At 31.9% G+C, this 23,772-nt stretch overlaps 2 protein-coding genes across 2 annotated transcripts; both read right to left on the bottom strand.

The window, feature by feature from the left end:
- Positions 1-13,524: 13,524 nt before the first annotated feature.
- On the bottom strand, positions 13,525-14,277 carry LOC107457323 (V-type proton ATPase subunit D-like). Its single transcript, XM_016075464.2, has one exon. The coding sequence runs from the start codon at positions 14,275-14,277 to the stop codon at positions 13,525-13,527; it is 753 nt and encodes a 250-aa protein (XP_015930950.2).
- A 3,594-nt stretch (positions 14,278-17,871) lies between these two features.
- On the bottom strand, positions 17,872-18,737 carry LOC122270774 (V-type proton ATPase subunit D 1-like). Its single transcript, XM_043049479.2, has one exon. It carries the CDS (start codon positions 18,685-18,687, stop codon positions 17,935-17,937), a length of 753 nt encoding a protein of 250 aa, XP_042905413.1. The 5' UTR covers positions 18,688-18,737; the 3' UTR covers positions 17,872-17,934.
- Between the last annotated feature and the right edge of the window lie 5,035 nt (positions 18,738-23,772).

The raw sequence follows: 23,772 nt of genomic DNA, 5'->3' as shown, positions 1-23,772 counted from the left end.
TGCATTCTAACTTTTTTTATTATTGATTCATAGCTAAGTAAAGGATTATCCGTTTTTACCCTCGGGAGCTGAAACTTCGGCAAACAATATCAGAAAAATATTAAATAAGACAAAAATAATCATTTTCCGAACACCCCTTTCCACCTCAGTAAAGATGTTGGCGAATTAATCGTAAGTTTCTCTGGAGCGTTAAAAACAAATATATCCGTAAGCTTTGCCAAGTCACGTAGAGATTGCACCCAATCATTAAATCTATGTATAAATTGAAAATAAAAGTTTCGGAAAATTTAAAATGCATTCGGCTTCAATTCAATTGAGTATATGCGCATATAATTTCCACCGATGCGTGTGAATATTCGGAATTTTAGAGAATATAGAAAATTGTCTGTAGCTTTTATGTGTGGTATTAGCTATTTAATTGTTTTGATAACCCTTTGACGTAAAATTTTCAGTAAAAATATTTTTCATATTTTTCCCCAATATTTCGTATTATTTTTTGTTAAAAAAAATTACATTTAACGTTTGAATGATTAATAGTTCTGAAACACATCATGGGATATCGGTGTCACTTTCTTAGTTTAAGGTAAAATCTTCCAGACAATAATTTTTCATATTTGCACTTGTTTTCTGTTAGTATAGAATTGTATTCTGTTAGAATAGAGAAATAGTATTCTGTTGTATAGAGAAATAGTAATTTATCATTGAAAATTCTATAATTTACGAAGTCAATTATTGATAAATTTTTGAAAATGTATAAAAAAAATCAAACTACTTTTTTGGATTTCATATTTTAGTACAAATGTAATTCCGATAATCTAACAGAGTGGTTTAGCGATTATTATATAGATTTTCATAATTCTACAATACCAAAATACATTTTTCCTTGTTATTAGATCATCATAAAAGATATATATATAAAGGGGTTACAGGCGCACCATTTGTACCAAAGAATTAAGAAGAGATATCTTTTTAGCTGTTTAGTGCAGGACATGAAATTTAAATTTTAAAAGTTAATAGCTAGACTAAAATTTTCAGACTCGCTACTTTCACGAAAAATGCATCAAGTTTTAAAACTTTTGGCAGTGCTTAAGAAAGTGGCTTTTTGTCTATGTCACTTTTTATATATCTTTTTAAATTATTTATATCAAGAGGTGGACAAAATCATTTTAATTATATATGTATTTAAAAATATTAATACATTATTTTTGCTACCACCAAGAAAAGGTTTTTTTCCGATTCTGTGGAAATTCTGTAGATTCCAATTATTGAGATTTTGAAAAAATAAAAAATCTGTCTCTGACTTCTAAGAATTGGGTACTCCCATTTCAAGACCAAGGAGATAAACTATACTCACACACGTGACCTGTGACGTCAGCGCCATCTAATCTTTATTAGCGAAATGCCGTATTAAAGTTGAGCTAAATTTCTCTATATAAATTTGAATGTTAATTTAAATAAATTGAATACAGAGTCGTATCGCACATCACATTTGTTGAAATATAATTTTTTCTCGTCCACTTATTTAACTTAACTTAGATTTATTATTTATCTATTTTATTGTAACCGTTGTTGTTCTTTCTAATGCTACTTGCCACACGGGCAAGTCTGCTTGGTGAAACCATGCAAATTTAGGGCAGAGTGTGTGTTTCTTGTTTTTCAGTGGCGCAATCTATGGCCAAGAATTCGACTTCTGCTACACCATACGTCACACCTGTTTATAGGTCAGACCCATTCATACATCCATTCATTCATCCACAGATCGTAATTTTGACCTGAATCAGAGAACGATCGATACCAATCCAGTACCACCAGAGGTTTTGATTTGTTATGGGAACATGGAGGACTTTTGCGACTCGACAGGTTTAACGTTCATCTGTCACTTTACTGCACGGGTATTCTTCGGCCGGCGGGGTTCGAACCCACGAACTCACGGACATGGGTCCAGCGCTCTACCGACCAGGCTATCCCGGCCGTATTGTAACCGTGATTTATTTTTGTTTTGTGTACCTGGCAACTTCGATGCATAATTAGTTCTTGTATGTTCCACATGGCTTCGTGCTCTACATGGATTTGTGTTAAGTCTTTGTGTAAATATATAGTGAATGAAATGAAATATTTGTGAAAGAATTTAGAACGTGATACTATAGAGAATTTATACTTGACGGGATTGGCTTACTCAAAATGGAATGGAAAGAACAGTTTCTAACGTAAGCAAAGGCCAAGTTTCAACAGCCAATCATTATCGAGATGCCCACGTTACATCAATTACAGGTATCCAATTCTGCACGCTGTTTTCAGTCTATTGGGACATCCTGATCTATGGCGGCTAAGAGTAAACTATCAATGCAAGGGAAAAGTAGCTACCTGCTTTTCCCTTGCATGAGGTGAAAACAAAACAACTTAGGCAACAAAATGTTACAAATATGGAATAATAAAGGCGAATAGTAAAGCATGAGTCAATCGAAAAAGATGTAAACAAACACAAATTCAACATCATTGCCAGATTCATTTATTTGATATTTTCATGAAATAGTTGTTGAGGCTTCCCAGTAGCATTTTAGTAAGAAACAAGCACTGAAGTAACTGAGTAAATAGTTTAAAAATAAAAATAACAAGATGAGATGCTTTTCGCTTTGGTTTCGAAACACTGCGTGCTGACAAAAGCTGTCAGGTCAGCTCCTACTAAAACACCTGTAACTTCGTTTCTAGCTATCAGAAATTAAGAAAAAAGCTAAATATTTTTTTGAAGCTAATGAAATAATAAAAAAAGTAATACAATAAACACGATTTAATCACGATCAATTTTTGATTAAAATCGCTATTCTTGGGTAGTCGGATACCTTAAAACAGCATTTTACTGCACAAAACTTTCTCGCCAGTCCCAAATACTCGAAATGAAATTTTTGCGTCCTGGTTTAGTGCATACTTCTTTAATTTATGGAATAATTTGGAGAGACAGTTTCACACTTAACGAACAGTTAGGAGTGACAATTTCATACAGTCAAACAGTTTGGTGCATATTTTAGAAGTAGCTTATAACGACAGTTTTATATTTTTGAAGCAGTTCAGAACTGCTTCAAAGATATAAAAATGACTGATCTGACTGATTGCTTTTCTCACGTATCCAACAGTTTGGAGTAAATTTGTATAATTTAGGAGACAAAGTTTGCGCATCTCTGGAGCAGTTCAGAGCATCAGCTTTAAACTTTTAAAGCGACAGTTTCACACTTATCGAACAATTTGAAGAGAGAGTTTCACACTTTGAAGCAGCATTGAGTGAAGTTTTAAATTTTTGAAGCAACTTAGATCCTCCGTTTTAAACTTCTTGAGCAGTTTTTCCCGAAAGTTTAATACATTTTTGAACAGTTTAGAATGATACTATCACAAATTTTGGAACAGTTTTATATATTTGGAGCAATTCAAAGCATTTGTTTTAAACTTATGTAATAGTTTGGAGTGACATGCTAATAACTTTTTTGATACTTTTCCAAAAATCTGGCGTGACATCTCAAAACTTTTGGAGTGGTTTGGAAGGAGACTTAAGAGGACGTAATAGTAATAACGGGAGAAACTTTACATGGAAAATTCTCCTTCACCTCCATAACTAATTTAAAATTTAAATTACAGAAAAAGTGAGCGCAGGAAAAAAATTCAGAATATCAAACGCAAAACAAACTATTTTAGGACTTTGCAATGGAAGTTCTCTACCAATAATTTGCTTGAATTTTGATATTTAAACTTTTATTTTCAACAATTAAAAACTTCATGGTCTGAACTAGGTTTGCTTGAACTCACTTTTTCTAAAATTAGTTATGTTGGTGAAGCAGAATTTGCAATGTAAAGTTTCTTACGGAGTATAGCGTCCTCTAAATACCTTTGGAGTTGCTTAGAGCGTCAGTTTTCAGCATCTGAAGCCTTTTGAACCAGTGGTCAAATATCTTTTGGTTCAGCAGTTTCACTCTTTAGAAGTATTTTGAGAGGACATTTTTATACATTTAGAGCAGTTCAGAGTACCAATTTTAATATTTTGAAGCTGTTTTGAGCAATAGTTTTATACTTGTCGAACTAAATGAAGCTAGTGAAAAACCCACCATAAGACAGTTTTACGCTTTGGCATCAGTTTTAGTGAAATTTTAAATTTTTGGATCTGCTTACATCCTTCATTTGACGTAGTAATTTGGAGTAAATGTTTTATACCTTTTCAAGCAATTTGGTAGGATACTATTGGAACAGTTCTGAGGGACAACTTTATACCTTTGGAACAATTCAGAGCATCACTTTTTAATTTATGTAGTAGTTTGGAGTGACATGATTTTAACTCCTAATAACTATGATATTCTAAAATGTAATATAATATTCTGGCTATAATATTCCAAAAAGTGTGGTGATTTATTATTGTTTAAACAATAATAAAGCATCACAGCTTTAGAGCAACACTTTTTGCATATTTTTAAGTTAACTAAGTTTGGAAATTATGAGTTAAATGGAACTCTATAACTTTTTATTACATTTTTCTTTTCTGATTTGCCGAATGGATTTAATCCACTCTCAAAATAAACTTTTCACACGTTTCTTTCTTATCTATACTAGTAGGCAGAGAATCTATTTTTTATTAAAAAAAATGGCTCTACATCTTCTTTTTTGACTTTGAAATTAGGTACTAGGCAGTAAGAACTTTAAATTCAAGAGATAATCTAATACAAGAAAATGACACTTGGGAGAGGTGCTTTAATAATCATTTCTCTTTCCGTAAACGTAAAGCCGCCCTCTTCTGTATTCAACAGCGTCTTTTATTCAAATATTTTCATCTCTCATGCCCCTATTTTACCAGTGAATGCGTTGCATTTTTATATCATCCTCTCACACACTGACGAAAATTACATTTGAGAGGATGGTGTGTATCACGTGACTTGTTCGCTAGCAGTCTAAAATGAAGAAACATTCCCTTTCTTGTTCAAACTATTTTAAAAGCCTTCCTCACGTTGATGTATTACTGTTGAAAGGCAGTTCCCCTTTCCCCTAGATAGTGTTATGAAGGCAACATTTACGAATCGAAAAACTTAATGTACCTAATACATTTTTTTGACCACTTTTGACTGAATCATCAAATTATAGAATTTTACATAGAAAAGAAAAGAATTCATTTTTCTATAATTTTAACTCATCGAAGCATTTAAAATGTTGCTTTTTACTCAAACAGAGTCATAATCACTTTCAGTCACACATTTCCACCTACAGTCACTATCAATTGAATAACCATGAGGATATAAATACGTATGATACAAACATAGCCAAACATCTAGATCAGTTTTCCAGGGTTCTGTCGGCTCGCAGTTGACTGATTGTAAATACACAGTTCCCAGTAGAACACCGAAGTCACGCTTCATTGGCTGTGGTCAGTAAGCTGGTGGGTGACCACTTTGATCAGGCTGCATAGAAACAAAGGTGATATCATTCTTCGTTAAACTGTTCTATCGTAAAGTGCACGAATTTGCGCTCAAATCGTCTGACTACCAAAGTTGATACATGCTTAGCCATCCCCTCTGCAGAGGAAGATCGAAATCGCAACTGCATGACTAGGAATCATCCTCAAGGATGTTTCCCAGACCGCCGCAGCTCTAGTGCGACGTAAATAAATTACCTACCTACCAAACATGACTAAACATGTAGCTTCGTTTTCCATGGCGTTATCGCTTAATGGTCAAATCAGGAACACTAAGTAGCTTTGACCATGGACAGATGACATTCAGTTCAACCAAACAATCGAGCTAAATAACAGTGACACTCAAATACTTGAACCATCTATCATTTGATCAGTACTCAAGCCCAATATCATGAACACGTAAAAATATCTCTAGATATAATAGTAGTACATTATGTATGTAGCACTAGAGCTGCATAACGAGATATTAACGACGATCTGGAAACGTTTCCATCATAATTTAGATCCTCTGAAGAGCAGATGGCACCTCCGCTTCGAAAGCACAACTACCTGCACTCAAATTCAAGCATTTTATTGTAGAACAGTTTAACGAGAACTGACACCGTCCTCAGTCCCTTTGCTAGGCTGATCAAAGTTGTGTTTTACTCGCTATAGAACCACAGCTAGTGATGCTTGAATTCAATGATACATTGGGAGCCGTGTCTTATAATGAGTTCCCTACTAGAGATGCAATACATGCATTAAAAGAAAATGGAGAATACAGTCGAAGGGATATACAGTGCTATCTGTCTGAAAATATTTGAAATAAACCAGAAATTCATGGTTAAAAAAATCATGGTGTTTCTTGTGTAAATTCGACATTGGATTATTTTTCTTTTAAGTTTTTAGAATTTCTTGTTAGAAATTTCCGAAACTCTGCAACTTATTTAGGACACTCTGTATGAGTGAAAAGTAATTAAATGCTCAAGATTAAGAAACAAGTTTTTTAAAGGCCAAATAACTCTGTATGAAATCAAGACAAGGAAGGGAGGATAGAAACAATTTATCATTGTGAGCGGAGCTCTTTTCGAAGCTACAGAAAAATATTTAGAGATTTTAGTTTCCGTAAAAAATGCAAATAATTGGCTAAATTTTTATTTACTGAAATTCCTTATGCAACCAACACTAGGACTGGGCTATAAATTGATATATCGCGACATATCGATTTAACGCCTGTATCGACAGGCCGATACAGCGACTTTCGTTCTAGGTGATGCATCAGAAATCTGATCTAAAGCCGTCGAGTAAAGAACACGAACGATATAGCGATACAAGACACGCAAGGGTCTCTTACGTTCCGATGCCAACTCGCGCTGGGGAAAACGATGTACGTATCGTCATATTGAAACGGCCTTGATTGATGAGCGGTAGAATCAGAATCAGTTTTGAGAACATGTATCGTGATCTCGCATGTTCGTTTCCGCACCTCTTAGTTTTTTCTTTATACTTTGTCGCGACTTGATATCGTTTCTTGTAGATTATTTTCAGTGGGACTGACTTTGTGATAGCCGTCGTTACCTTATTCTGAACGTAATCTGTTATTGAAAAGAATATATAAAGCAGTGTTTTTTAATTAATTAGGTAAATGTTTTTTTTTTAAACAAAACTTTCTTTTTTATTTTTAAATGTGAAAATTAATTTTGATATTATATGTTTAAGTATTATTTTACATTATTGAATTTATTACAAACGGAAATCTAATTTAAGGTGCCCATAAAGAATTAAATTAAAAAGTAATTAAATTTGTTAGGCTATTTTTTACTTTATTTTAATTTATTAAAAGTTTTTTGGATAAAATAATAATTTAATGGGTTTTTATTACTGATTTTAAATTTATAAATCTTTAGTTGTTTTCATTTTTATAAATAAAATTATAACAAAACTTATTTTTCCTCTTTTGGATTTGGACATAAGTCAATCAACTTTGTTTATTCAAAAAAATTAGTAATGTTTGCGATTGCGACTTCTTTTTTTAAAATCATTTAGCACTTCGTTTTATTAAAGAGTATAATCGTGTTTTTTAATTTTCTTTCAATATTGTCAGTTGAATATATTATCGAATATCATAATTCTTTTGTTTTTATTTTTAAGAAATTAAACCTTACTTTGTTTTTTCGTTCAGAATTCGGTAATTATTCAATTTAACTTTATTATTCATGTGAAATAATAACGATAAAAAATAGTGTTGTTTTAAAAGTGTGTTTTTTTCTTTTGTTTAATTTATTAAGCACTTTGTTTTAAGCATACAAATAATTTTTAACGAACTTATTTTTTAAATTTTCTTTCTATATTGTTAGGTAAATATATTGATAAATTTCAATTTTATTTATTTTTTTATTATTTATTTTTAAACTAAGAAATCTTTCGTTATTTGCGCGATCATTTTTAGAAAATATAACATTAATATCTTTCTTAAGCAAAACATATACATCAAATTCATAATTTGCTTTAAATCAATCTGAGTGTGAAGTTTTGATAGAAATCCGACTTTCTGCGCCTTTCAAGTAAATGAATTTCAAAAATACTATATCGCGATACATCGCTATATCGCGATGCAAAACTGACGATACATCACGATATAAAATTTCTTATATCGCCCAGTCCTAACCAACACAATAGTTTTTATTATCTTAAGTAAATGCTATCGATGCTCTAGAATGAATAAAATGTTTCAATAAAAATAAAATTTAATACAAAAAAATTTCAAACTTCATTCAAGCTAATTTTACCTTAGTTTTAATTTTTTTGTGAATTTATTTGTCTTATCAAAACGAATTTTTTCCCCCAAAACATATTAAGATTAAAAGTATACTTAAGAGTAGTTTTCAATAGAATTTTCGTACTTTCGAGATGTCAGTGTTTGAGGAAAATAAAGTAATTCTGAGAGTTTTGAATTTCATACCAGCATTTTTACTTACCATTATGTCAGCACAGTCATATCTAGCCAGATTTTGTCAGCCCACTACTGATCTAGATAATGTCAACGCATTACTGTCAGCTAGCACAGTCAGATCTATCATGAGAATGCACGACTTGTAATGTAAATTTACTAGATTACTTTTTTTACTCACTAATGTAAATTTACTAGAATACCTTTTTTTCATAAGTGTAGGATCAATAAATCAACATTCCATAAAATAAATCAGGTGAAATTTTAATGCAAAGAAGTAAAAAACTTTTTTTTTGCTCATCTATCCTGTTACACAGCCATCTAATGAGTGAAACGGCCTAATTTATTTGGTTTTATTTATTTATTTTATTTATTGGAATTAATTTGCAGACTTGTGTGCTCAATTTAGGCTTACAAACCTTTGTCAAACTGAAAACAGAGAGCACGAAACAGAGAGGGATAGCACTAAGATACATGCAGGGTAACGTTCGGATTCGAACCCACTACCTTCACGTCTTGCGCAGCGTTTGGTGGGCGATACCACCCAGCAAGGGAGGTCTTATAAGGACGGCGGTACGCTTAATTTCAAAATTTAAGAATCGCAAGGATATCTTTACTTTTATTCATTGTTACAGATGCAGGCTTGTGTGCTCATTACTAAGTACGGCTTACTGTCCTATTTCAAGTTGAAGAACAGATAGCACAAGTTATAGAGGGCAAAAATAAATCCAGGATTGCGGATGGAGTCAAAGCCACAACCTCCATACTACGGAGCATTCTGCTGAACAGCGAGACCGCTTGACCAGCTTAGCTTCTTGGAAATTTTTAAATTTGTTGGACTTTTTTAAGATTTCATTTTTATATCTAAAGTGTTGTTGAATTTTTGCTTTGCTATCTATTTTTTGTTTTATTTTATAACCGTCGTTGAACAGCCGACCCAATTTTGAGTTTATAACTACCAGTGTTCAATTCTTTAGCCCTGTAATTTTGAACTTAACCCGGAAGACAAAAGAACTCGTAGATCAAGGATTGGGAGAAATTTCGCCCTCACGGATACATTTTTAATGAAACTAACCTACCTTTGCATTACATTGATACGAAAACCACAAAAACCACACATGGTTAGCCAGACGGCAACGGAATTTAAATGTATGATCCATCTACCACTGAGTATCTTTTAAGTTATAACTGTCATTGGTTACTTGCCGAGAGCAAATTTCGTATCAAGCAGCCCCCGTAACGATCCAAACCTGGCTCACCTCCTTGGAGGCGGGTGCTCTATTTTCTGAGTCACAGCGACTCCTGCCATTTATTTTTTCGTATATTTAACTTAAAACGATATTGTCAATCATATGCCAACCATATAAGTATAGGGTGCCCTAAAAAATTAATTAGTTGGTGCTGGACAATTTTAAATGTATTGGAGAATTTTTAAATTGCTTTGAAAGTTATTCCATTTTTCAGATCAGGTTTGAAAAAGACATACAAAAACATTAAACTGTAACGGAAAACTTATTCTTCGAACAATACGAATATTTTTTTAAAAACATATTTCAATAAAAACTTTTTTGACTTCAATGCAATTTACTTAATGCGAATTTTTTTACAGTTGTCTCTAATATCCCTTGAGCCAATCATGCCAAAACACTTAGACGCAATTAAAATAAATTGCTATCATAACCAAAAACTTTAAGTAAAATAAGTATATCGAAGGGAGAGAAATTAAAAAAAAAGGTTATGAATGTTTCTTTAATGTGCATATTAAGAAAAATGAGCATATTAAAAATAATTAAAGTAGTATTGAAATAATAAAAGCTTTTCGAAGAATATAATTTCTTTTTAGATTATTCCCGAAACGTGAAGTCATTTGATTTCTTATGTTTTTGAAAGAAAATAAAGAATAAGTATTGAATCACAAGTTGAAATTAAAGTCATAAATGTTTACTTCATTATTTTTCTGTTTCAATGTTTGTATTTTGATTTTGTCTGTTTTCTGGTTTGGGCTTTTATTTCCATAAAAATAGTAAAACTGAAATATGAATGAGTCTTTTTGTATTGAGAGAAAGAGTAGAAGCCGATTCATTTAGTATAGTGATTTGATAAAATCCTCCAATTGTCATGAACTAAGCTCTTAATTGCTGGATGGATATTTATTTAATGTGAAATTAATTAATTAGTGACTTACTATTAATTAAATTTCAAAATTTGACAGAAAAGTAAAAAGAGTTATACAAATTTAATGCTCAAAATTTTAATGAGATATTATGTACAATGCACAAAATAATAAAGAATGGATCACCCTGAGTAACTTTTGATCAAATGTACCGATTTTCACTTTCAAGGATTCAATCTTAATGGTTCAAAGGGCTGACCTAAAATATGCTAATTAATTAGTGCAGACGATATTTTAAATTATGAAATCAGACACAAAAACGTACTTTCTTTGTATATACAAACCCTTTTCTTGACGAATTTGTATTTCTGACCCCCAAGATATATGTGGGTCAATATCAATCAATCTAATTGACCATATGTGGATCAGTGTAGAATACATATATTACGTATGGGCGGTAATTTTTATGTATCGTAATATATAAATTTTTTTTTTTTACCCTTTACTTTTAAATAGTTTACACTGTTCTGTCTTTGAACAGAATTGATAATATGGTGATGTATCGGAAATAATTGTAAAATATTGTAAAAGAAAATGCATTTTGTGTTTTTATACCATTCTTGTTTTTATATTATTCTTGTTTTTCCATTACCATTAACATGAATATACAAGCTTTTCTGTGCTTTGTAGTCAGATTCAAATATAAATATTTGTATCAATAATGTATCATGGTAGACGGAAATATCTTATTTTTGAAAATAAACTACAATAATGAAACACATACGCGACCAATTTTTTTCCGTAAAATAAAACTATAGTAATAAAAGATAATATAAAACGAAAAAATTTTATATTAGCTTTTGTTATTATATGTTTCAGGTTTGGGAGTGTTATAAATTTGATGTAATAGATATCTATCCCTATTATAGTTTATGATACGATGGATTATAATTATTATCTACATAACGCCATTACAATATTACATAGTAGTATTATTTGATATTTAAAAAAGCTCGTGTTTTATTTATTCCTCCTGTGTTTTATTTATTTAGTTTACACATCCCATTTTTATTTAACGTGGAAAATAAAATCGATAGAAAATTACTCACCATCAAATGCAAGCGAAATAGCTAAACACACATTAGACAGTGCTAAAAGATAAAATATGTTTTAGTTGTGTAAGCTTTCTATCGAGATGGAATATTTCCGTATTACTCCCTGGCACTACATTCCATTCGACCATGGCCTCTCTAACAATTCGACGCCAAAGCAACGACGTTCGTTTTGCACTCTTAATTTTTAAGTTTTTGAGGTCTCTCTAAAGGTCTGGTTTCTTAGGACAAGCGCCTTATCTGTGCGTCAGCGGAAAGTTGACGTAGAGCTGACGCCAAAAAAATATTTTTTGTTAGCTGAGCGTGAGCAGTCGGTCCAACGCAGATATTATCTCTCATTGCGCATGCGTTAATAACGTAAACAAATATTTATTTCGAATTTGTATTGATCTTGTTATTGTCGACCAGTGTTTTAAAGAACAAATAATGATTTTGTCCGATAAAAAACACATTATAGCTGAGCTAAATGAAGAGTGCTATGCTTAATGAAGAAGCTATGTTTAATATCAAAATCAAAATCTTGGCTGATTTCAATGTGCTGCTGGATGTTGTCCGCCATTGCTTCTGTGGTTAACGTCACGTTGTAAATCCAACTGCAGTTGAGTTGGACGGCGATTGTAGCTCAAGATGAGCGTTCGATGACGTAGACTATCAAACTCACAAATGGACCAATCGGAGGTTAGCGCTGATTTCCAGCTGACGGCGTCTTGTCCTAAGAAACCAGGCCTTCAACCTCATCAATCCATCTTTTCTCGGAATTCCCCATTTTCTTTGACCTAGGCAATAGCAAAAAAGATTTTTTTCTACATTGGTTTTTATACATTCTTTTCTTAACAATTAAAACTATCTTTATGGCAGGCAGTTTGGAGCAATATAGTAATAATTAACTCTTTAGCCGTAGATGATATTTTTAAGTACTATTTTGCTGATCTTTTACTTGACACCAATGACGCAGTAATGCTTTATTAATAGTGTTAAAAGGCACTGCAGGTATACTGGTAATATGAATCAAATGGTATAACTGGTGTCGCGGTAATAAAAACCAAATGATACTGCTGGTATTGTGGTTATAAGAACTAAATGGTACTTCTAATAGTGCTTTAATAAGAACTAAATGGTACTACAGATATTGCTTTAATAAGAACCAAACGGTACTACTGGCATTGTTGTTATAAGAACGAAATAGTAAGAAGACTCAAATGGTACTATTTCGCCATTTAACTGACCTAAGCATCACTGGTACCAGTTATAGTTTGGTGAACTTTTACGGGTTCTCAAAAGCAAAATAGTTCATATTTTTGCATCAAACCATTCCTTAGTTTTCTCACTATTTCAGATGCTATTTCTTTCTTTCTTATTAGCAGCATTGAGCAACTGGTATTGACCTATACTTTATTTGGGCTACATCGATGATAAACTCGAAGTAAAGATTAGTAATTCCCTAAAAACTCGAGAATTCATGAATCGACCCTTGTGACAAACTCGCATTTTTGATAGAATTAAGCCTCATTCACATTACATGGAGAGGAAAGTTACTAAAACCTAGAGGATCCCTATTCCTAATCCAACTATCACTGGATTTATTTTTGAATGGTACTGGGATCGGCGCGAGTCTGGAGCAGTATTAAAGTCACTCAACCATTGCTGGAATTCGAACTTGTTTACCTAGTTGGTAGGCTAACGCTTCATCAGCTGAGCCATCATGGAATTACGTAAAATAGCAAAACTTACCTACAAGAAAATATTGCTTCTTTCTTTTCTTTTATAAATCTAAAGAAAATGAAAAATGTGACTTATCATAATCAAGCCTGAAACCTATCATGAACAAATGTGTAACTTACTAAACTGGCATATTGAATTATTTGAAAAATTTCTTTTAAAAGAAATTGATCTGATTTAATTTCTGCATAAATATTAAAAATCAGAGTTATATTGCTCTAATGTCCGTTTGACTCGACTTGTCCATAAATTGCTTATTTGGCTTCTTGTCCTTTCCATTTCCTGCATCGTCAATTTCTGCCTTAGCTTTCTTCTTTTCCTCTATTTCTCTTAACTTTATTCTTTTCACCATTTTCAATCGGTAGAAATCCTGGCGAGAATTTTCGTCCATTTCACTATCAACATATTGTATAGTTTTCTTGATTTTCGGAATATACGTTTGCTCCAAGGCATTCACTCTTCGGTTGGTGCTTTTAATAATTTCATCCAAAACCAAAAAAGTTGTTTGCAGAGTGGCAAGCTCTACAAGTATATCGGTAGCATTCATGAACGCGTGCTTTAGAGCACTCAGTTTTTCCCCACCTTTAGCCAATCCTGTCAAGTTATAGTAATCTTGACCTTCGTCAAAGCATTCAAAAACATCAAGTTTAACTCCAGCGACATTTTCCGTTTTATGATAAACCTTGAGTCTGGCTTTGGTAGATTTGTTTAAAACCGCTTGGTTGAAATGGCCAGAAACAAACCTTGCTTCAGCTAAAAGCATGGAAGCTTCCACGAAGATTGTACCCATCAGACGTTTTACTTGAATGATTTCTTTTCCAATTTTGCGAAACCTCATATCCAGTACTTCTACCTTCTTTTTCAACATGTCATGGCCTTTTTCGGCTATTGACAATCGAGCTTTCATTTGTTGTTTTGCCATTGGTGTCGGAAAAACGGGAAATCTGTCTTTATCACCCATGATTTTGTATTTATAATTTAATTGTAATTTTAATTTGTGTTTTATTTAGATTAAACAGGCCATTTCATTAAATTGATTTTAATCATTAACTTTTTCTTCAAAACTTTATTTTAAAAAAGTCATTCTTATGTAAACTTAATACATATGAGAAACCATCAAGTCAGAGGCTGAACTATATCACCTAACTACTATCGTTCAATTAGTTGACGTAATATTGAGGTTGTTAATGGCAATCAGTTGTTGAAGTTATACTTCTTATGCGACTTCCAACAAGGTTGCGTTAAACGTTTAACGCTACATTTTTATCGGCCGGGAAATCACGCGGTTGGATACAGTTTTCCCTCATTCATTTCCATAATGTTTCGGTTCTGACTAGCATAAAAATAATAAAAGTCATGAAACTTTTGCTTTTCTATAAATATTTTTATAGTTTGTTTTGATACACAGATAATTTAATAGGATAATATTTTTTATTTTCAAATTTAGTGGATAATAATTGTAAAAAATCAGTGAAAACAATCCCAGTGACAATGCGACGGATTTAAGGTTATGTCAAGGTAGGTCTCTTGTAGGTTAATATCAATTGATTGTTAGAATTTCTCTTCTGAAATTACATTATGACGCATTCACATACATTATTAATACAAATACATTATCCAGGGCGAGACGATGAGGCAACCACAAGCACTTCCACTGGTTCAAGAGGTCCACGAGGGAAAAATGCACAATATTACCGTNATCAGACGTTTTACTTGAATGATTTCTTTTCCAATTTTGCGAAACCTCATATCCAGTACTTCTACCTTCTTTTTCAACATGTCATGGCCTTTTTCAGCTATTGACAATCGAGCTTTCATTTGTTGCTTTGCCATTGGTGTCGGAAAAACGGGAAATCTGTCTTTATCACCCATGATTTTGTATTATATATTACGTATGGGTGGTAATTTTTATGTATGGTAATATATTTACAATACTTTTTTTCCCCTTACTTTTAAATAGTTCACACTGTTCTTTTTTTGAGCAGAATCGATAATATGGTGATGTATTGGAAATAATTGTAAAATATTTTATTAGAAACTGCATTTTGTGTTTTTATACTATTCTTGTTTTTATATTATTCTTGTTTTTCCATTACCATAAACATGAATATACAGGCTTCTCTGTGCTTTGAGTTCAGATCCAAATATAAATATTTGTATTAATAATGTATTGTGGTAGACGGAAATATCTTATTTTTGAAAATAAACTACAATAATGAAGGACATACGCCGCCATTTTTCTTTCTTAAAACAAAACTATAGTAATGAAGGATAATATAATAAGAAAAATTTTTATATTTGCTTTTGATATTATGTTTCAGCCTTGGGAATGTTATAAATTTGATGTAATAGATATCTATCACTATTACAGTTTATGATACGATGCATTATAATTATTATCTACATAACGCCATTACAATATTACATAGTACTATTATTTGGTATTTAAAAAAGCTTGTGTTTTATTTATTTACTTTACACATCCCATTTTCATTTAACGTGGGAAGGAAAATCGCTGGAAAATTACTCACCATCAAATGCGAGCGAAATAGCTAAACACACATTAGACAGTGCTAAAAGATAAAATATGTTTTAGTTGTGTAATCTTTCGATCGCGATGAAATTTTTCCATATTACTCCCTGGCACTACATTCCATTCGACCATGGCCTCCGTAACAATTCGACGCCAAAGCAGCATTCGTTTACCACTTTTAATTTTTAAGCTTTTGAGATCTCTCTCCACCTCATCTGTCCACCTTTTTCTCGGTTTTCCCCATTTTACAATAACAAAGAAGATTTTTTCGTACATTGGTTTTCATACATTCTTTTCTTAACAATTAAAACTATCTTTATGGCAGTTTGGAGCAATATAGTAACAATAAGCTCTTCCTCCGTAGACTATTTTGCTGATCTTTTATTTGACACCAATGACGCAGTAATGCTTTATTAATTGTGTTAATAGGCACTACAGGTATACTGTTAGTAAGAATCAAGTGGTACTATTGGTATTTGGGTATATGAACCAAATGGTACTACTGTTGTCGTGGTAATAAAAACCAAATGTAAAAACTTATAGTGCTTTAATAAGAACCAAATGGTAGTACTGGTATTGTTGTTAAAAGAACGAGATAGTAAGAAGAATCAGATGGTACTATTTCGTCATTTAATTAAGCTAAGCATCACTGGTACCAATAGTAGTTTGGTGAACTTTAACGGGCTCTCAAAAACAGAATAGTTCATATTTTTGTATCAAACCTTTCCTTAATTTTCTCACTATTTCAGATGCTATTTCTTTCTTTCTTATTAGCAGTATTGAGCAACTGGTATTGACCTATACTTTATTTGGGGCTACATCAATGATAAACTCGAAGTGAAGACTCGTAATTTTGTACCTAACCCTAAAAACTCGAGAATTAATCGATCGACCTTTGTGACAAACTCGCATTTTTGGTAGAATCTCCCTCATTCACATTACATGGAGAAGGAAAGCTTAGATAAAACCTAAAACCTAGAGGATCCTAACTCCCAATCCAACTATCACTGGACATATTTTTGAATGGCACTGGGATCGGCGCGAGACTGGAGCAGTATACTAAAACCACTCAACCATTGCTGGAATTCGAACTTGTTCACCTGGTTGGTAGGCTAACGCTTCATCAACTGAGCCATTACGATATTACGCAAAATAGCAGAATTTACCTACAAGAAAATAATATTTCTTTCTTTTTTACCACGTTTATATTAACTTGCCTTCGTGTATGTCTGTTCGGGTAGAATTTTGCAATCAATTTTAAACTAACTTCCCGACTAGGTAGAGACTTCAAATTTGGCACATAGTTCAGAATTGGATGACAATGCATGAAAATGAAGAGAAAAAAGACATACAAAGTAAAATAAAATTAAAGAAAAATTAATATTTTCACGATTGTCCTTTGTTGTCGATTTGATTATCAAATTAGTGTAACATGTCAATTGACAAGTTTTGTGTACAGTGAGTGAAAAAATTGAGATTTTGAAGTGAGTACAAAAAAAAAATCAAAATAAAAAATAACATTTTTAAAAACCACGTTTTTGTAGTGGAGAATAATAATCAAAAAATGAAAATTTGAAAAACGAAAAACGTGGGGCGCATGAAATACATAACAGTACATATACGCATACATATACACATTTTCTTACTCATGCACATGCACAGCCACATACACATATAGTTCCACATAAACATGCATATACACAAACATATTCCACATACACATCCACATACAGATGCAATTACAATTACAGATAAATATACACATATTCTCATGTGCACAGACATACACACACTAATATAACGCTGTTATGTATTTCATGCACCCCACGTTTTTTGTTTTTCAAATTTTTATTTTTTAATTATTATTCTCCACTACAAAAACTTGGTTTTTAAAAATATCATTTTTCATTTTGATTTTTTTTATAAATCAAAAGAAAAAGGAAAATGTGGTTTATCATAATGAAGCCTGAAACCTATCATGAACAAATGTGTAATTTACTAAACTGGCGTATTGAATTATTTGAAAAAGTTCTTTTGATAGAATTTGATCTGATTTAATTTTTGTATAAATATTAAAAATCAGAGTTATATTGCTCTAATGTCCGTTTGACTCGACTCGTCCATAAATTGCTTATTTGGCTTCTTGTCCATTCCATTTCCTGCATCGTCAATTTCTGCCTTAGCTTTCTTCTTTTCCTCTATTTCTCTTAACTTTATTCTTTTCACCATTTTCAATCGGTAGAAATCCTGGCGAGAATTTTCGTCCATTTCACTATCAACATATTGTATAGTTTTCTTGATTTTCGGAATATACGTTTGCTCCAAGGCATTCACTCTTCGGTTGGTGCTTTTAATAATTTCATCCAAAACCAAAAAAGTTGTTTGCAGAGTGGCAAGCTCTACAAGTATATCGGTAGCATTCATGAACGCGTGCTTTAGAGCACTCAGTTTTTCCCCACCTTTAGCCAATCCTGTCAAGTTATAGTAATCTTGACCTTCGTCAAAGCATTCAAAAACATCAAGTTTAACTCCAGCGACATTTTCCGTTTTATGATAAACCTTGAGTCTGGCTTTGGTAGATTTGTTTAAAACTGCTTGGTTGAAATGGCCAGAAACAAACCTTGCTTCAGCTAAAAGCATGGAAGCTTCCACGAAGATTGTACCCATCAGACGTTTTACTTGAATGATTTCTTTTCCAATTTTGCGAAACCTCATATCCAGTACTTCTACCTTCTTTTTCAACATGTCATGGCCTTTTTCAGCTATTGACAATCGAGCTTTCATTTGTTGCTTTGCCATTGGTGTCGGAAAAACGGGAAATCTGTCTTTATCACCCATGATTTTGTATTTATAATTTAATTGTAATTTTAATTTGTGTTTGATTTAAACTAAACAGGCCATTTCATTAAATTGATTTTAATCATTAACTTTTTCTTCAAATTTTTTTTTAAATAAGTCATTCTCATGTAAACTTAGTACCTATTAGACATCATCAAGCCAGAGGCTGAACTATATCACCTTACTACCATCATTCAATTAGTTGTCGTAATATTGAGGTTGTTAATGGCAATCAGTTGTTTTCATACTATTTTACTTTGAAGTGAAATGTATTCTTATTGGTTGCTACTAGTGACTGATTGATCATTGATGAATATTCAATAGGCAAATAATGGAAGACGCCTATTTTAACGAGCATTATTTTTACTAATACGAGCATATTTTTTTAAATATTGGCCTAAGAAAGTAAACTAAAAACAAATCAACTTAGAATGAACTGAAAAATTCTGAAGGTTATTATTTCAGTTTGATTAGAGGTTCGATTAGAGGTCAGTTTGATTAGAGGCAAACATAATTTACGCCATTATAGAGATGTCCAAGCCAGAGGTAGCATTATATCTACTGAGTGGAATAAATTAATCGATTGCCGTTTGTCCCATTCCTATTGGACGATTCCCATACCAATTGAAATGTACTTATATTGTTTTTTCCCTTAAGGTATTGATCATTTATCAATTTCCAGAGGACAGGAAGTGATGCCAACTTAGACATCTCTATTATCCTGAATTAATCATTTTTAAACAATTGAAAATAAAAACATTTGCATTTTGATTCCAAAAATAGTTTTAATATTAATTTTATTTGAAATGTCTGTCATTTATGATTGCTTATAAGCGGGAGGTCTGATAACGTTTTAACGAAGACAATGGCAAACAGCCATGGCTTCGAAGGTATGGAACGCCATAATTGGCAAGAATCGTTTGAAAATTACGAATTTGTATAAGGATCAGATAAACAAACATTGTAGATTTTCGCAAGAATATCTTAGGGACCTTTTATTTATTTATGGGTTTAACAATGAAAAATATTTGTTATCAATTTTTACTGTTGCTTAGAAGTGCCGAATCTTTGTGGGTTTTCATACTGCATTAAATTGATCGGTATTACATGAGAAACAATTTTTTTGTTGAATTTCTGTTTGATCTTAATTAATTTGGGTGTGGGAATTTTGATCTAACACTAGTTTTGCTCCTAAATCTATATATTTTTTTCAAAAAAATGTCACTTAATAGAAACTGAAGCTTAGAGATGGAAACCGATTGGAGATATGAAATCAGCGAATGCATCTAAGATTAATTGTAAATCTCATGCTAAAAATTTCCCCAATGTAATTATTGTTTCTGTATTAAATTTTATGAAAGATGTTTTTCGTTATTTTTTAAAACCAGTTTTGGTTTGAATATGTAAATGAGGCGATGTTTCAAAGGAACATTATGAGCCAAATCCATTTACATATTTAATAAAATCATCTCCTTATGTGTTTGGAAAATGACGAAAAATGACATATACATTTCTGGTATAATTTCTTTACATTTCTTAGGATATTACGGTATAATTTTCTGTCTGACATAATGAAGCATGAATTACATCCAAAAACGAGGCACAAAAGCAAACTCGTTTCTGCGTCATTAATTTACAGTAAGTGTGCATCATTTCTTTGTCAGCGAGGGGGAGGAGCTCTGAAAAGATTCTAAAAAAGAAACAAGAAAGGTCTTTATCTCCAGAAGAAACCATTTGTTTCTGTTGAGGCTTTTGAAAAGTGCTTTCGCTTTTCGAGAAGTCAGAGATCCAAAACCAGCGGTTTTAAAGATTTTATATAAACGAAGATGAATGGTAGAAGTATATGAGGGGTTGTTCTTCTTTAGAAGACTTCCGGACCTCCAGGAATAGATTCAGAAAAGCTTCGATTTCGAACAATGGGATTAATAGAGCGAATTATGCCTAGTTGAGGGACTGAACAAATAAAAAGGTCTTTCTTTTTTGTTTGAAAAGAAACTGTTTTGCTTTCACTGTTTGATTGTCTCGCTTTAACAGTTCATCCATTTGTAATCGCCCTTTTAGAAAGATTTTTTTTTGTTTTGGGAAAAGTGAAATTGTCATTAAGTTATGTAGTAATAGGGGCGATTAGTGTCAAAGCCCAGCTGGATCAATTTTGGAGATTTTACAAAAATGTTTCAGAATATTTTCATTTAAATATTTTGGGCAAATATTATTGTGCGAATATTAATTGGGCGAATTTAAACATTTTGGGCGAATAATCAATGCTCATGTGTTATGTTTTAAGACAGATTTAAACGCATAATGTTTTTCCGTCAAAGTAAATAATGTTTTCAATTTTGCTGGTTTGAAACGAAGAGCGCAGTTGCGATTGGTGATATTTTAATTGGATAAATGCTTTGAATTACAATTTCAAGAGTTAATTTATTTTACTTAATATGAAATTGACAGAAATAAGAACTATATTAAAATGAAGACGAATGAAGGTAATTTTGAAAGTTTCGCCTTTTTAAAATATTGCTTGTGATAAGTGAACACAAAACAATAATGTATAAAAAATGTTTGGCATCTTTTAAGCCTTTCTCTTTTATCTATAATTTTTTCATTATAGGGATAGAATAAAATTAACAAATATTGATAAATTCATTCGATCTAAAGTAAATTATTTTTGAGTTGTATATGAGGTTGATTTTGTGAGGTGTATATGAGGTTGAAACTGGGGCTTATAAATGCGGTTATTTTTGGTGCAAAACATAACCTCCTTTCTCACCTCAGGTGCATCTATTTTACATCTGTCAACCTTAAAACAACCTCAACTCCCATATTTTTTTGTAAGGGCCAACACCTTTTGATATCTTTTTGGCAGTAGCACGATTTCTAAAGCATATTTTTTTTTTCTGGCAAAAAACTGATCCAGATGATTTTTTACCTCCTTATTTGAAGCAAAGGTGTTTTTATCTACAAATATTTTTAGAGACCCGAACAAATATTGTAAAATACACATTTCCCGCCTCCAGTGATGGTGCTTTTCAGAAATGGATAATTTTTTTGACGTTTGAGAAGCAAATCCTAGACGCCTAATGCAACAGCACAAATTTCTTTCCGTAAGAACATGAGAAATCCATATCTTGAGCTTTGAGAATAAACCGCTTTTCAATTGATCATGAAGAGTAGAAATTTGACAAATTTAATCTCTTAGAAATTTTACGCGTTTTTATTCGTTAGTTTTATGTCCTTATTATTTTATAACTGTCGTTGAACTCTCAATCCAATTTTGAGTTTACAACTATCAAAGTTCAACTTAGTAACTTTGTAATTTTGAACACAAGTCAAACGAATAGGGAACTCCAGGATTATTGGGAGAGGAATTTCGCCTTTGCTAAGAACTTTTTATGTTATTAACCCACTTTTGCGTAACATGGAGAGGAAAACCACGAAAATCTCCACGGTTAGTCTGGCGGCAAGGGGAATCCGTCTGCCACTGAGGATATTTTACGTCAGCACTGTGGTCTGTGCGAGCTCTGTGCGGAACTCGTATCGACCTGTCATTGGTGGGATTCGAACACAGTTCACGTCATTTGGAGGCGAATGCTCTGTTTTTATCAGCCTAAACTTGCGTAGGGCATCTTCGTGCACCTTTATTGAAATTTTGCTGATCGGAATTTTGCAAACCAGTTTTCGCACTGGTGTATTGTCAATACATCTTCTCCATACACATTAAAAAAAATTTTTTCTTGTAGCTTAAACAACATTTTTACCTTTTAGATGGTAAAAAAATAAAGAATGCAAAAATGCTGATTTTTACTTTCGATGATTAAAAGGGCACCTTATCGAAAATTACTACTTTTCATAAGTAAGCTTTCCTGTATCAGCTTTCCAAATTTATAATAACTATATGACTTATGTTTGATATTGACTGTGAAAAAATAAAATGAAGTTCAAACAACAAAACAAAACAAAACTACTCTCCAAAAAGCAAAAGCAAAAAAAACAAAACAAAATTACTCTCCTAACAATCCATTAGAGTAGTTAAGAATTTCTTTTGGAAATACTATCCAAATATACGATGAAAACTCTGACGTTTAGTTAAATAAATATTTCGTTCCATCATTATTAAATACCGTCTATAACTGTGAAATCTGTTCACATATGTTTAACCTCAACGTCTAGCTAAATGCTTTAGTTTTTGTTTGTTTTGAATAGTTATTCTTTAACAAAAAGGCACATCCATATTGGAGTGACATTTCGAATGGAAAAATTTGTTACGAATCGCAAGATTTCAAACTCTGGGTTCGTAAAGTATTGTGAGCTGTATAAAAAAAGGGAGCCCAGACACTCTAAGACAGTGATTCTCAACCACTGTGCCGCGGCACTTTTGTGTGCCGCCAAATTCTTAAAATGTGCCGCCAAATATTAGAAATGATACAGTAAAAATTATAATGCTTTTTTAATTACGAGTAAAGTTTAAATTAAAGAAAAGTGTATATTATAATTTTTCCACTCTTTAACCGCGGGAACATCTTTGTCAGCGATTGTCTTGTCTCTGACAATCTTAAAATAAGAAGGAAGTGTTTAAATTGTCGTTGACAATTTTAAAAAATGTTGAAATAAGTAGGAAATTTAATGATCATTAAAATTATTAATTATCAAAGGAAAGCAAAGCTAAATATTAACTTTCAAACTTAAATAAAGGCTAATCATTAAAGTAAGCTATGCAATTAAAAGTTATAAAAAAAAACTAACAAAAAATAAGCTAACAATTAATAATCAGCAAAAACACTAGTTGACAAGAATTAATAATCAGCAAAAAAACTAGCTATAGAAAACAAGCGAACAATTAATAACTAGCAAAAAACATAAATAACTGTTATTAACTAATAAAAAATTAGTCGAAAGAAATAATTAATCCCTTAATAAATGTGCTTTTGTAGTACTTTATTTCACATTCAAAATTATTATCACAAACTATTTAACACAGTGTATTATAGTTAAGTAAATAACTTTTAAACTAATTTTTTTCATTGTGTGCCGTCAAATTTCGAAATCGTTAAAAGTGTGCCGTCACAAAAAAAAGGTTGAGAATCACTG

This window comes from Parasteatoda tepidariorum, chromosome 8 (genome assembly GCF_043381705.1).
Source record: "Parasteatoda tepidariorum isolate YZ-2023 chromosome 8, CAS_Ptep_4.0, whole genome shotgun sequence".
NCBI classification, from domain to species: Eukaryota; Metazoa; Arthropoda; class Arachnida; order Araneae; family Theridiidae; genus Parasteatoda; species Parasteatoda tepidariorum.
The sequence above is the reverse complement of the archived record's forward strand: the minus strand, read 5'-3'. Positions and strand labels throughout refer to the sequence as shown.